Source organism: Chamaea fasciata, unplaced genomic scaffold, assembly GCF_029207755.1.
Source record: "Chamaea fasciata isolate MVZ Bird 193981 ecotype frontalis unplaced genomic scaffold, bChaFas1.0.hap1 SCAF_1, whole genome shotgun sequence".
In the NCBI taxonomy this organism is placed as follows: Eukaryota; Metazoa; Chordata; class Aves; order Passeriformes; family Sylviidae; genus Chamaea; species Chamaea fasciata.
In genome coordinates this window covers 114,990,766-115,006,366 of record NW_027094086.1, presented here as the reverse complement: position 1 = coordinate 115,006,366, position 15,601 = coordinate 114,990,766, and the positions used below count along the sequence as shown (strand labels likewise).

The 15,601-nt window shown below is 41.3% G+C and overlaps 1 protein-coding gene across 8 annotated transcripts in view; it reads left to right on the top strand.

Annotated features, from left to right (window-relative positions):
- Positions 1 to 15,529, top strand: part of LOC136295797 (ubiquitin-conjugating enzyme E2 E1) — a 44,751-nt gene extending 29,222 nt beyond the window's left edge. For all 8 annotated transcript variants that reach the window (XM_066194466.1, XM_066194449.1, XM_066194441.1 and 5 more), the window contains 3 exons: positions 6,011 to 6,143; positions 13,552 to 13,699; positions 14,621 to 15,529. In XM_066194466.1, the coding sequence (XP_066050563.1) occupies positions 6,011 to 6,143; positions 13,552 to 13,699; positions 14,621 to 14,718 (379 nt within the window). In that variant the 3' untranslated portion in view covers positions 14,719 to 15,529. The remainder of the gene's footprint in view (positions 1 to 6,010; positions 6,144 to 13,551; positions 13,700 to 14,620) is intronic.
- Positions 15,530 to 15,601: the final 72 nt, after the last annotated feature.

Here is a 15,601-nt window from a genome sequence, read left to right as displayed (position 1 = left end):
AGGCACTTATGCCTGTGCAATAATATTGTGACTGCATTTTAAATTGAAGACAGAAAACACAATGTTTTCAATGACTTACAAGAAAAAAATAATAGTATTTACAGCTTTGTACTTAAGAACGATATCCCTGAACACGAACTAGAAGGAAAATTAAGTTCTAATTTCAAAATTTTATGTTTGGATTGCTGTAGCAATATTATGTTTCATCTTTGCTCAGTTACCTCTCTACCTGCTTTGCTCCCTTCTTACGTTTTAACTAAAGCCAGCTGCAACTTTTTCCCTTGCTGTCTTTTCCGTCTGTCTCTCATTGAGCCTGCAAGAATTTCATCTGACATCAATCCATCATTTTTAGGTTAACACAGAGGAGCAGCTTGGTTGTGTGTAATGACAGTGGGCAAAAATTGCTGCTGATTCATGTAGGCACGTGGAAATGCAGTATGTTACCTTTAATTTGCCCAGGTTGCCCAGGAGTGGTTTTCTTGTGTTGTGATTATTTTTTTTTCCTTTAATTTCCATTCTTTGACTTAAAAATGGGACGCATCTCACTTTTACACTACTTGGCAAAAAAATGCCAGTTAAATGGATGGCCCGGGGTATCCTTGTAACTACTTCTGTTTTGTCTATTTGGATTTCTTCCTAATAACTGTGTCATGTTTTAATGCTTATTTTATAATTGAAAAACCTTTGTAAATTGTGTACACAGATCTTTGGATTGTATTGTAGCAGGCTTGGCACAGTGGGGTCCTGCCTATGTATGGAATGTCTCGGTGCTATAGTAATAAAAATAATAAATAGATTTTGGTAGCTAAAGCATGTGCAGAAGGTGACAATTTATTTCTAAAATTAGAACTGTGCATTAATATGAAGGTTTTGAAGTGATATTTGAGGATTAGCTGCATCTTCTTTTGTTGGTTTTCACTCTGTCCTTCAACACTCCCATTTTAAGACAGCTTACTTGAAGATCTGTAGAGCAAAATGTCTTTGAATGGAGGATTTGGTATTTGTTTTCATTGGCTAAGATGATGAGCTGTCCTGCTCCTTTGCAAAGGTGGCACCTGCCTCCCCCAGTGATCCAGTATTTCTGGGGTGCTTTTCCCATCTCTCCACCAGATTCAGCTGAACAATATAAATGAGCAAGTTCAGGGCGGGCCCACCTGGAGGGCTACAAGAAAAGAAAGTGTATTTACCCTGAGGTTAGGAGTGGGTTGGGTTAGTCAGGAAAATCAAGGTGCAACAGAACTTCATGTCAAGATGATACACTGCCTGCCTGGCATCCAAAACTTCTGATGTGTTTTGGGTTTACATCTTCAAAGAAGAAAAAAACAAAAAGGGGGGGGGGGTGGGGTGGGAAGGGGGAAAAGGGATCTTCTAACATTCAGCTGTTTCCTATAGCTGCCTAATAAGTCCATAACTGAGATGTTCCATGTTCAGCCATTAACTGTTTCTTGCTAGAAAACAAAGCAGCAGCAAAAAAAATTGATGTTGCTGTCAGTTTGTAATGGTGCAGTTTTACTTTGGAGTTCATTAGATTCTCTGCCGTCCTGAAATTCCCATGTGCCCTTAGTATGTTGTTTGCTTTCTGATTTGAGCTATGTCCCTTGGAAAAGGTCATGTCTGCAGTGTTTTTAGAATTTATGTTTATTTTCCCCAAGTGTGCAACTTCAAAACAGCTTAGCTACTAGCACCAGACTCTTCATGTTAAGGACAAAATAGCCTCAAAAATAGCACCTAGGGATATGGAGTAGTTAGTGTATGTGTTCATGAGTTTGTTACTTGCAATTTTTAGTGATATATATTGTAGGTTTTCATTAGCTGTTCTTTCTTTCATCATACCATGGAATCACCCTTCTTCTCATCACCCTGACGGATAGCAGTCTGTGGCACTTCTAAACTACTCAGCTAAATATGTGCTGCTTTGTTATATCAGGGTATTAACCTAGTGTCTGTAACATCAACTGTTTTGATTTATCACTGCAGTGATCTGCTATTGTGTGTCTTCTGTATCGCAAAGAAGAGAAATTAAACTATTTGCCAGCCTGAATTTTCACTAAAGGGAGCACTTACATTATCATTTGGTCAGCTCCTAGAAAGGACCAACTAGTTTCCAAATGAACTTACACATTTACATAAACAATGGGCTCTTCCTGAGTCATTCTCCTGGAAAGTACCGCCACTGTGTTCCCAGGGATTTTCATACGTTAGCTATATGTGGTGAACACCAAAAAGTCCTGCCTTCCCTCTGTGGCATAGGGCTATTTTTAGTGATTTGCCCAGGGTGCCAGGGCAGAGGAGGAAGCTGAATTTGTGTGTGCTAAATACCAGGGTGGTATCATGCATTGCCTGTGATGGAGGTTATGTCTGGCTGGCTTAATATGAAAAAGCCACAGGCTGGGTGTTCTTGCAAACCGTCTGTCATTTCAGGTTTTTCCAAATGTGAAAGTGTCTGTCTGTCTTCTCCGTGAGCACCGAATCTCTGAGACAGAGCTCCGTGTTTACAGTTGCTCAGTAGTGCAAGGTATCTGCGGCTAATTTGCCTAGGCATCGTTCTGCTCCCCAGCCTCTGCTCCAGGCATTTCTAATTTATCTGTTGGATTTTTAAGTTGGGAAAGAATATGGCACCTGCCAGCAAAGAGAGACAAGATCAGGTTTTTCCAAAGCAGCACAAGGCTGGTTAGGACTTGGCCCATGCAGGACTTTGAGGTTGGTCTCACGTGTGCTGAGACTTTCTCTCTGCCTTGCATCTACCAGGAGGTAATGCCTTGCATTTTCCTGCTTCTGGACTTGGAAAATTAGATATTCCTTGAACAATACCTTGGCTCTGGGAGGTTTCCCACGGAGTGTTTCTGTCATAACATCTGTCTGGGGGATAAGCCAGCATCACTGGGAACAATCAGGATCAGTTCTTACAGTGGGTACAGTGCATCTTCACTGAATATATTGCTGTTTTTCTGAGAGAGATCTCCGTTGCACTGCAGTGTAACACATGCTGCTTGATAGGATAATAATGGGTTGGGTTCTTTTCAGTTTTCTTTCGGATGTCATTTTTCACTCTGAATTGCTGGTCTTTTATTCATTTCTTTCTTTGGAAGTGAAGTTGTGGGCTGCTGAGTTAATACAGAAAGTTGTTGCTCACATACTCTCGTCTTGCAGTGGAAACAATTTCTATTTATTTGGTTAAAATTGTCTTCTTAGTGGTCATATGTTGGACAGCTTCAAAGTGTTGTATTAGTAGATCTAGACACTTAATTTGAGCAGTGGTGACACATATTGGGCAAGGTGACAGCTATGCCAGTGAGCCCTGTGTCCATGCATCAGTGAATTTCTTTTTGAAGCAGATAATTGCAAGGATTTTAAACAAAGAATGTAATCTTTAGCCTTTGACAGTTTCCATATCTCCACCAAAAGTTAATGCCACTGTTCTTACGCTGTGGTCAAGTATTGCTACTTATCTGTTACGCACTAGGTCTTCATCAGTTGTTCGATATTATTAATCCTAAGTTAAATCTAAGCAGTATCATACTTGAAGCTGACTTGCATCTTCCTCTTTCAGTCTTTCTTTTATAAGAAATCAATGTTAATGTGTAAAAGTTGGACATGCACAGCTATTTTACTCCATTAATTGAATTATGAAAAGCTGAAAAGGAAAGCTTAGCACATCATTGTTAAAGCCTACTGATGTCTTACAAAGATGTTGCAATCTTAATATGGCAGTATATTACTTGTGTGCAGTGATAGCTTTAATTAGAAGCCTAATAGGATACAAGAGATTTCTAAGACTATTACTAATGATAATGTTTTTTAAGTCTGTGAGATTTTTTTATTGACAGTCCTTTGGGCTGAAGCTGGAAATAAAATGTGAAATGTTGAAATATTTCTCATTGGTTCAGAGGGCTGTATGCAGTGCTAATCGCACATCGGATTTCTCCAGCGCTGAAGTGCTCTCCGTCGGCAGTTCTGGTGATATAAATTCCAACAGTAAATCGGTGCTAACGAAGTTCAAGTACCTGTTCCCGTTCAGTAGCTCCACCTTTAGGGGAGGGAGGGGGGGATGATTGCCAGCGCAACTTGCAGTAATGACAGTGTTTCAGTAGGTTGCTAATAGGTACATAAAGAGGTGATTCCTTGGAGCGGTGGCTAAGGGTGCCCCAGAGAGTCCTTTTCAGTAAGTTTGCACAGTTAAGTTGGTGTCTTTCCAGAGGCAGAGGTTCCAATCGAAATACGACTTCCAGTCTAAGACACAAGTGGTAGCTGGAGAGTACTGAGTGCCCAAATATATGGACCTGCATAGGACAGGGACAAGTCATTAAGGTGGAGTGAGATGCCAGGATGGAATGGCTTTTACTTTAATTTAATACTGATCTTGAGCTGTGCAGGCTTTTGTGTTCTGGAGAGAAAAATCTTTCCCTTGTGGCTGGTGCATCATTTGCAGAGAATCTGTCTTCCTTTACTGCTTTCTTACAGTCTTTCCTTTCCCTAGAAGTATGTTTTTAATCATAACTTCACGATTGTTGAATTATCTAGCACCAACATATTGTGAAATTTTATTATTAGGTTCATCTGGGGGTAAAAAAAAAGTTAAGTTTGATAACAGAATTAATTCCCTTTCCCAATTCCCCTGCTGTCAAGAACATGTTCACCAGTACTGGGAAGAGCATAGGAAAAAAAATATCTCTGATCACTGTTGTTATTATGACGATTTATGTTCTTGCAATTGTATTTCTGTTTGTACGTTGTTATTAACACTTAGTGATTACTCTGGTTCCCTGCATGTTAATCAAATGCATATTGTCATGTGCATATTGAATTTATTGTATTGCCTTCCCTCTGAAGTTATACTGCTCTGTGATTATTATAATATGAAAAGAGCCTGGTTTTTACCTTCTGTCTTAGAGGAGCCTTGTTAAAAGGAGGGAAGAACAGCAAGGCTAGTTTTCATTGTATTACGAATGTTAAGATCCATCCCCTTCAGAACAAGGGGAGAAGAGATTTCTGAAGCCATGGTACATCCATGAAGGAAAAAGCTGTGTCAGCACCTCCTGCTGTGCAAAAGGTTTTTCCAGCTCTGGCATCTTACAAATACTGCCATAGCAGTACAGAAGGGAAGAGGCAGTGAAGGAGTCCTATACCATTAACAGCTTTCTAGGTTGAGCTGTACTCAGTGACATATAGCACACTACCAAGTACAAGTGTCTGAGGATATCAATAAAACTAATTTTACCAAGCAGACATTTGATCTCTGCAACACCTTTAGTTTTTACTGCTCATAGTGAGCTGCTGACAGGTTAGGCAGAATCTCAAATAAGTGGAGCTAATTTGAGAAAGTGCTATTTTAATTTGACACAGTGATTTTAATTCCGCCTAAAAAAAGCAGTTCCACAATCTAAGCAATATCAACAGGGTAAGATCATGTGGCCTCATCTTAGAAATTAGTGCAGCAAAATGATGAAAGTGTAGAAAATTTTGGCGTTTCAGAGTGTCGTCATTAATTTGGCTTCCTTCAATTATACTAAGAGCCTTTGTTTAACAATAATGCAAGATATATTTTAATTTTAAAGAACACACAAGATTAATAAAATGAACATAAATCCTTAATTTGTTTAGTATGGTCTTTAATGTGGTACAGTTTTATTAAGACTGAGATGGAAGAGCCTTTTCTGAAATACAGTAGGAAATTGTTCTTTGAAACTTAGCTCTTGTATTGTATTGATAGTGTAGTATTTTAGGAGTAGTTCTGGGTAATGCTGCTCTTGTAACTGTCAAGAGAAAGAAGATGGAAGCCATATCCCACCTCTAGTTTCTCAGCTTTGCTAAACAGTCTGGAACACTGATAAGTTCAGGTGTGATCTCTGAGTGTTTGAAAGCATTCAATCTTCTTTAATCCTGTCTCTACTTTAGGTGGTGTATGAAGAGTAACACTGAAATATTTCTTCCATATCATACTTGAAGAATGTAAAAAGTTGTATTTGAGCTGTGGTAGTATTTCTAAATTATTTTGGTTTTCATCTCTTAGCGCTGGCCCCAAAGGTGATAACATCTACGAATGGAGATCAACCATTCTAGGACCTCCAGGTTCAGTCTATGAGGGAGGTGTTTTCTTCCTTGACATCACATTTACACCAGAATATCCCTTCAAGCCTCCAAAGGTAAGAGACCTGTAGCTAACATCTTAAGTCATGAGTGCTAAATATGAATAGCCTGCAGTGTTAATGGAACAAAGACTATTTGAAATCCACTCTTCTTAAGAACAAATTTAAGCTCATTTTGGACATTACAGGAGTTTCTATTAGCTAATGTTAACAGCTTTTCCAGTCCTCTTGATAATTATTTTAGAGCTTGTTTTCTTTCTTCCTGCCTATTTATAAGAAGTCCTAAGCATTTAGTGCAAGCATTGGGACAGGACTGAGAAACTGAGAAGTAAATAAACTTCAGAAGAGGAGAAATGAAACAAATACTTATTTCTCAAGCAACTCGGGTACTGTAAGCATAAGTTACATGTGTTTTGGCCACCAAAGAAGTATTTAATTTTTCAGTTTTGTTCGACACTTGTGTTGTTCACCTATTTGTACAGTGACAAACCTTCTGTAGGTACGTTACATTTGTGAAGCTCTTACATTCCAGTGTTGTGTTCCAGCGCTCTAAGGCAAATACCAGTGCAAGTGAATGTTATCTGGTGGTTCCAATATGTGGCCACAGGAAAAGTGTTGGGTTACAAGAGGTGCTTGTGTATACGCTTGGTGTTTGTCTTGTATCTGAAAGCATTTGTGTGCGTGTTTGACTTTCTACTTAAAAGTTGTTTCATTGATGAGATAAATGCCAATGACTGCACCATCTTTCAGACTTTGGTCTAGTCTGCAGCAGAAAGGACTTCTTCAGGCCATCAGTCCATCTCATCAGAGCAGTGCTGATTGCTTGCACAAGACAAATTAATACAAGCTTGTCAAATTCAGGAAACTGTTTGCCTGTTCTTGCTCACATAACTTTGGGGTTCCGGTAGTACAAACAGGTCCTTAAATTCTACCTCTAAGATTGGGCTCCAGTTCTCAAAAAGCGTGGTCTACCTTGGGACATCTCTAATGCTTTTCTGCTGACATCTGTCCATCTCTTTTTGGAGATTCTCTGGCAAGACAGATGGTTCTTGTGTCAGAATTTAATTCAATTTAGAGTAGGTTGGTTTGTTTGTTTTTGTTTGGTTTTGTTTTTGTTTAATTTGTTGAATAATTTGTTGTCCAGCTAACTGTATGCAATTCATTTTGTTGTGAGCCCAGTAGGCGTTTAAAGGGGGATCTTTTGCTTTTCCATGTGTGCTTTGTTACACCTTTGCTTTCTATGCTACAGGTCAGAAGCATTTATCAGCCCAGGCTTGTTCAGACTCATCACAGAATCCTGGAATGGTTGGGGTTGGAAGGGGCCTTAAAGATCATCTAGTTCCAACCGCCTTACTGTAGGAAGGTATGCCTTCCACTAGACCATGTTGCTCAAAGCTCTATCCAACATGGCCGTGAAAATTTCCAGGGACAGAGCATCCACAGCTTTTCTGAGCAACCTGTCCCAGTGCCTCACCACTCTCACAAGAAGGGATTTCCTTCTAATATCTCATCCAAATTAACCCTTTTTCATTTTAAGGCTGTGACTCCTTGTCCATGCCCTTGTAAAAAGTCCCTCTCCAGCTCTCCTGTGGGCCCCTTTAGGTATTGGAAGACGGCTCTAATGTCTCTCAGAAACCTTCTCTTCTCCAGGCTGAACAAGCCAAATTCTCTCAACCTCTCTTCATAGGAGTGGTGTTCCAGCCTTTTCATTGTCTTGGTGGCCCTCTTCTGGCCTCACTCCAACAGGTCCTTGTCCTCCTGATGCTGGGGGCCCCAGAGCTGGATGCAGTGCTCCAGGTGGGGTCTCACAAGTGCTTTTGATTGCCAAATAGAGATGCAAGTGATGCCTTGGGAAGGCTGACCTGAAACAGAGACTGGACAGAGCTAGAGAATAAAGTAGGTATTTATTGAAAGGCCTTTAGGGTACACCTTGGGCAGGACAAGAGCCTGACCAGGGCTACACCCAAGGTGCACTCAGAATGTTCACAAAATGGCTGACCAGTCACGAGGTCCTACAGTTTTGGTCCATTTGTGTATTGGGGCTCAATTGTCCTGCCACAGCCTCAGGTCATGAGGTCTCATCCTTCTTGTTTCTCTCTTCAGTCCACTGTTGCTTGTGCTTTTGGGCCTGAAAATTGTACTCATTGTCCTTGGTCTTCAGCAAGAAAAGGATTTCTTTTGTCTACCTACTCTGTGAAGAGAGGTTACTAGCACTTAATAGGAGGCTCAGAACTACACCCCTAGGCAGCACAGAATCTGAAATACATGAAAGCTAAAACTTAAGGCATCACAAGGACCTTGCACATGGCCTTGTTTAACTTCATGAGTTCACAGGCCCACCTCTCTCTGTTTCTCCCAGGCTACCTGTCCTTGCTTCCACTTTCTGTAGAGTTCATTTGTGTGTTTGAGTTTGTCCAGAAGCTCGTTGTTCCCCCATGCAGGCCCTTTCCCCTTCTCTGACATATGCATCCCATCAGCGCCCAGCAGACCAGGTTTCCCAAAGCAAGCCCCATGGTCTAAGTAGCCAGACCCTTGGCTGTAGCACCAGTCCTGTAACCATTAGTTGGTTTGCTAGATTTGACTAGCCTTTTTGAACCCTTTCCCTTTGACCAGGAGGATTGATGAAAAAACTACTCATGCTCCAGAGTCCTTTCCTGTTACTCCCAAGACTGCCTTATTTGGCTTTAGTATCTTTTCTGATATGATGGGTGTTTCCAATCTCAGAGCAGCAAAGTGGTCCTGCAGGGACACCTCAGTCTTTGGGGGAAAGTCTCTTCCTGCAGGTCCTTGCCATGGCAAGCTTCCATACTTCTGCATTATTGCCCCCCCCCTCTTCCCTGTATGCTGGTGGGGATTTCTGGCTGTTTGGCTGTAGGCTGTGGGTCCAGTGCAGTTTGGAACCAGCTGTCTAACTCCTCCTCAGCAGCCCTGATGCCACACAGGCTTCTCGCTGCCTCCTAAAGTTCAGCCAGCTGCTGCAGGAGTTCCTCCACAGGGCCAACACGTTTTGCAGGCAGGTCTGCTGGCTGTCCTGCCCAAGAGAAAGGTCTTGGCACTGCCTGCAGTCTGAAGTCCACTCTGTAGCCTCTCCCTTCAGCAGCTCCGTCTGGGTAGAAGTATCTGCCACTGGCAGGGTAGATGGTACAAGTGCCCAAGCCAGAGTGTCAGCCCTTGCTCTCAGATGTGTTCCCACCATGCTGCTTCGAGGGTCAAGTAGAATGCCTTGCAAGATCATATTATAACTGCCAGAGCTACTGAGACGGCCCTATATGCCCAGTTCCCTGATGCAGAACCAAATAAACAGTTATGTCGTTCCAGCTCACCCCTGCTTTCTGCTCGGTGCTTCTGACTGAGATCCCTTTGTCTTTATCTTTGGATCTAAACCCTCACCCAGATGAAAAGAAGGGTGGGATTAAAACACCAAACAGATAGGCACCACTTACTGAGGCCTTAAAAGATTAGTGGCAATTCACTGTATTGTAGCAGTTTCATTTAAATGGAGTCTTTTATCTAGCAAAGTCCAAGTTGGTTTCCAAACCGCATGTATTAATGGAAATAAAATACATGTAGCTTCAGTCTCTTTGAGATGGTGTACAGGAGAAAGCATGGTGGCGCTATAATAGAACACACTTTTTCTACTTGGGCACTTCAGGTTGAAATGAAGAACCTTCCTATGAGAACCAAATCTGCTCCTGTATTAAAATCTACACTAGTGTTAATCAATGGTAATGTGGAAAATATGATTATCATATCACTCCTGCTTTATTCCTGCTGTTTTCAGACTGTCCAACTACTTGCAGTAGAGAGTAAATACTGTCTATATTTAAGTGCTAGACTAATGTAATTACAGTGGCCTTCCTATAAATGCCTTTTAGGGCAAGAAATAAAATACCATCTAGTTGAAACAAAACCGAGTGTATGTCACTTTGATGATAAGCACTCACAGAACAGTAGAGTCACCTTAAAATAGAGTAGAATGTCATTTTAAAAGCCTTGATCTCTGAAAAGTTGAAGCTCTGTAAGGAAAAAGGACTAGTAACCCTTGAATCTTCCTTGGTAAGCCCTGTAAGACCAGTGGAAGAAAACCTCTATGAGTCTTTGGTAACTCCTGTGCAGTTCCTGCTGTGGTGGGCTGCCCAATGATGAAGTGCTCGTAGTTGAACGCATTTCATAACCTGAAAATGAAATGTCATTAAAGGATTTACTAGCTTAAATAAAATTAGGTGAAAATGGTTATCCTGGCAAGCTTCCAAGCCCTTAGGAATATGTGTGAGAGAAGGTGTTGAGGCGTAAATACTGACAAACATTGTGTGGTTGATGAGCATCTTAGAGATGTGTGATGAAGGATATACAGGTGTAGCTTCGAGGACTGGATCTAGCTCCAGCTGAGGGTTTGATTCAGTATGTTGGAGTAAATGTTTTTGGAGAGGATGTTGCTGTAGCAGAGCCAAAAGACTGTGCTAAAAGTGGTATATAGATTTCTGTGAGGATATTAAAAGGGACTGTGCTACTGGGCTTAAGGTTGGAGATTTGAAAGATCTTAAAATTTGACTTGGAAATGCATTGCAGGGCACAAGGAACTTCAGTGGGAGAAATCTGATACAGGGACAGATACTCTCTTTCATGTCCTAAATATGTATAATGGAGTTCTTTTGCATTTAATTGCACATTCTATACAACACCTTGAAAATGTTCATGTTAATCCGTTCTCTGCTTTTTATGTTTTCTTGTTTTGCGTGTTTCAGATAGCAAATGAATCAGGCACGTGCTGGGTGTGCCTGGACTTAGGAGAATCCAGTAAACAAGTATAACTAGAATTTAAGAGTTTAGTATTTGTGCTATTACAATGGCCATTTTCTCAAGAGTTACATTATAGTTGGGTTAGATTTCATTTACTGAGGTGAAAACAGTAGCTTGTGTTGACCTGGTGTGTATGCTTTGATCATCTGTATTAATAACCTCTAACCACTTCCTTCCACCCACTCCTATTCTGCTGCTTGTGTAAATTAACCTCTGCTATCATTTCAGGGTAAGGTTGAGATTAGCTTCTTTTATGTTTTTTCAAAAGCTGTGCTTAACTCCAGGTAGTTACTGCATTAATGTAATCTCAGGTGGGACATTTCCAAAGGATTGTTCAGTTACACTGTATTTTTCTGCTATTCCACATGCTGTTCTCTTCACTACCTTCTAAGTAACTCAGTTTCTTTTGATTTTGGTCTGAATGTACTAGGTTTATGTGACATTTTTTTTCCTCTTTAGGGTGTAATGAACATTTACTTTAAATATTTTTGTTTGCTTTCAAGTGGGCCTCCAATTTCTCCCTCTTCCAGTTCCATTTGGTTTCCCTGCACTGCTGGCTTTTGTGCCATCAGCAAAAATTGTAAATGGCAAACAGCTGGACTACATGTGTCTAACACCATCCTAGTTCTGAGTTGCTGCTAAAGTGAAAACAAATCTAGATTTTTTTTTCCACAGAGCTTGGTAGAGTTCCTTTAACTGGAGAAAACTGCTTTTAGTGCTGTGGATGTGTCCCTTCAGGATTATATCTTAAGGCGTGTTAAGGAACCAGGCTGTTCTGCAAGTATATAGGAGCCTTCTTTCATTTTCACTTTCCCCTCCTTCATGAAAAATATTTAAAAATACAACTTACTCCTAAAGGCAAACAGCATTCATGCTTTGTTATCAGTTATTAGTCAACTGGACTGAGAGACTGTCTAAAGAGTATTTAGCTTTTGTGCTGAGAATCAGGATTAACAAATTTCCGTCTTTACAAATTAGAACTGTTGACCTATGTTAATTTGGCCCTTATTGTATCAACTTGGAAATACTCCATGCTTCCCCTTCTGGAAGTGTTTAAACTGTCAAAGTTGTTGCCTTGCTTACAGTTAGAAACCTTCTTGGAAGGAGACCAAAGGTGCAGGTCAAACACAGAAATACTGAGCAAGCAGCAGGGCTGGGCTGAGGGCTGCTCAGGACGTTGCCAGCAACTGCAAATGCCACGAACGTGGTTTGCCCTGAGCAGTGTGGGCTGGGGCAGGTACAGCAGAGACAGATCCGCCCTCTGCTCGGGCTGCTGCACGTGGACTTCCACATGACTGCAGGGAGTAATTGCTGCCTTTCCTCCCAAGATTAGATGACATGGGAAACAAAGGTCATTTAAGTTTCTTGTCTGCTATACCTCTAAGGCTCCCTAGGTAGAAAGCATCAGGAGTTCCTGGTTTTGGAGTGGCAGCTTGTTGCAGAAGGTGTGGGAGGGTAACACATCGCTGCTATCTGGCAGTCGTTTTGCTATTTCCCCCATAATGTAAAAACGTCCAGGGATTTGGGGTTTCCTTTGTTTGCTTCCTGTTTGGATCCAAATTCCAAGCAGCTCACAAGAAATAAAGCATAAAATCTCCCCAAGCATGCAGTGTGGGTGTCTCCTGTGTGACAAGTAACCGCTTTTGCAAGTCCAGAAATAGCCCATGTGCTCTGTGCATTGGGAGCATTCTTGGAAACACTGCATGGATTCAGTGCAGGGGGACATGCCGCTCACCAGGGTTCTGTAGCTGTGTCACCCCACCCCATGCCTGCTCCCCAGCTCTGTGAGAGTGAGGGTCACAGGCAAATTTTTGGCTTCAGAAAAGCAATAGAAAAAAAAGAGGATTGACTGGCAAGTTTTATGTGTGGGCTGGTCTCATCTCGAGAGAAAGCACTAGTGTGTTCTTGTCACACTGCATGCTTACCAAGTGTGTTTTGCAAATACTCCTGTGACCTATAAACAGACAATAGAATTTCTAGGTGTAGATAGCTGACAAATTTTGAGGATTTAGGACTTGAATCCACCAGCCTTTATTTATGTGCATAATCCTAGCCTGTGCAAATTGTACCAGATTTGTTGTTGCTGTTCAGTGAGTCAGGGTAAGTTCTCTCGGCAGGTCCCGTGGTGTTCTGAGAATGGCTCCTGGTGCTTGTGTTTCCCTTTCAGATAACTTCTGTGGCAAGCTGCCTAGCTCAGTCACATCATGAAAACAAATAAATCTCACTAACTTCCCCCATTGCTAAGCCTCTTAGAAGTGATGGAAGCTGTGATTCCAAGTTCCTTGGCCTGTCTGGAGGATTTTACAAATCCTTGGGAGTCCAGGAGGAAAATGCTGGCGTTAAGGACCCGGGTCCTTTTGTCACTAGAAACAAAAAGGCAAAAATTAATTAAAAAAAAAAATAAGACGAAAAAAAAAATTTAAACCGACCACAACTTGGGTTTTGCGTTGACCGTGGAAGTTGGCTCCTGAGACTATTTCTCGTTTTTGTTGTAAATCCGGCTCTTTTTTGTTTCCGCCGCGAGAGGGCGGCGGCGGCCCGGGGAGCCCGCCGTGGTCAGCCCGGCACCCGGCGGCGCGGGCGCCGCTGCGCTCCCGAGCTCCGAGCTCCTGTCCTCTCCTTCCCCACAGCCTGTGGCACACCCGCTCACACTCCTCTCTTGCAGGTAACGTTCCGGACAAGGATCTACCACTGTAACATTAACAGCCAAGGCGTCATCTGCCTGGACATTTTAAAGGACAACTGGAGTCCAGCGTTAACCATTTCTAAAGTTCTCCTCTCCATCTGCTCCCTCCTCACAGACTGTAACCCCGGTAAGTTCACCTGCCGCCTTGCATTCCTCTCAGCACTTAAATAACGTGGCCCTCCTCATTCCATTGATATGGCCAGCTGAGCTCATGCCTCCGGTGGAGCACATTTCCCTCTCCAGGGCAGAGAGGGGCAGGTGGTGGTGGAGGGGAGATACACCTTAGCAGCCTGCTGTTCACTGCTCCTCAGGCTGACCCATGGGGAAACAAGCGATCCTCCTGCACGTGAAAACTCCTTCTCCTTCCAATCCCAGTCTTCACTGGTCTGTAGGGCTACAGTAATTCAGTAACAGAGCTTGAAGAGCCACAAACAGTCCTAAAAATGGGGGGGTTGATCTTTTACTTTCCATCATCCATTTAAAAAAGTGACGAACTATGCCACAAGTGGTCATCACTGCTGCTCTAACCTACCTGTTGTCCACACGAGTTAGAAGGAATATGTCTTCATTTCCAAAGTCATTTTACAGGTTACATTTTTATATGTCTAAAGAGGAGAGAAAGGCCAGATTTCAGTGTACTAAATTTGTTGTACTAAACCCCTTCTTGAGATTTTATCTTTCCTAGAAGGCAGCTTTACACTTTAACAAGTACACTTAGCATGAGTATCTCAGGCACCCTTAGAAGGAATAAAATAAACCTGAAATGCGTGAATCGGTGAAAACTGTCAGTAATGCAAAATATGATTGATTGTTGTGTCTTTAAACTTTGTAAAACTTTATTGGCATTTCACTCTATTAAATTACAGATTAGTACATCACCATAAATACACAAAATCAGAGAAGATACAGATCATCAATTCAGCATGTTTAGGTTGTTACAGTGTACCTTAACCTGTGTGTTTGCCTTGTATGAAATTAACACTTTGGCTTTCTTTGAAAGTTTTTATTGGATATCTTGTCTGAAATAAGCAGTGTGTTTCCTTTTCAGCTGACCCCCTGGTTGGAAGCATTGCCACTCAGTATATGACTAACAGAGCAGAGCATGACAGAATGGCCAGACAATGGACCAAAAGATATGCTACATAAATTGGATTTTCATCAAACTCTTACATTATTTGTCTGTGATGGAAAGAGCTGCTTATGATTTTGAAGGGGTGGGGGGAGGGAGGGTGCTGGTAAAGAGTAGGGTATTTCTATAACAGATTTTATTCAGTCTTTTATTTCCTAAGATTTTGTTGTTGTAACTTAAGGTATCTTGCTACAGTAGACAGCTAGGATTTGGAATAGCGTACTTTAAGACTGTAATTAGTTCAGCAATATTAGCTCACATATAGTACCGAGAAGAATGTAAACTTCTTTGGTTTTCAGTTTGCTTGCAATATGTAAAAGATTAAAACAGCTTAATTTTGTACAGGTACATAGGTTGACATTTATGTAAAAGTCCTTTCAAGACTCTACACACTGTTTTTGCTTTTTGTTTGTTTGGGTTTGAGGGATTTATTTTGTTCTGGGTTGAGTTTCTTTTTTTTTTTGTAAAAAGATGTTGGGATTGTTTTTCCCTATGGAGGGCACATTGGTATTTAACAAATCCTTTTTAAAGACTGTCATCTCATGATCTGTGATATGGAGAGGTGGATATATGGCCTCATATATGAAATGAGAAGTAGTTAATGTATTATTTTATAAGCCAATCTATCTTTGTGAAAAGAATAAAGGGTTTAATCAGGACTTACAGTAACCTGTAGTGAAATACCTTAAGCTGTTTAACTGTAAGGTGTGGAATAGGAGTCACTCAGTGGATTGGTTGTATGTTGTGGGCTACTTAAGTCTGCATTTGTTACTGTGCTAATAAAAAGATGTTTAAAAAAAAAAAAAAAAAAAAAAAAGAAGAAGAAAAGACTTCTGCTTAGTCCCTTGCTTTGTCATTTTGCCAGAATGGTGTCTCTGTATGCTTTGGAGGATTTATGCT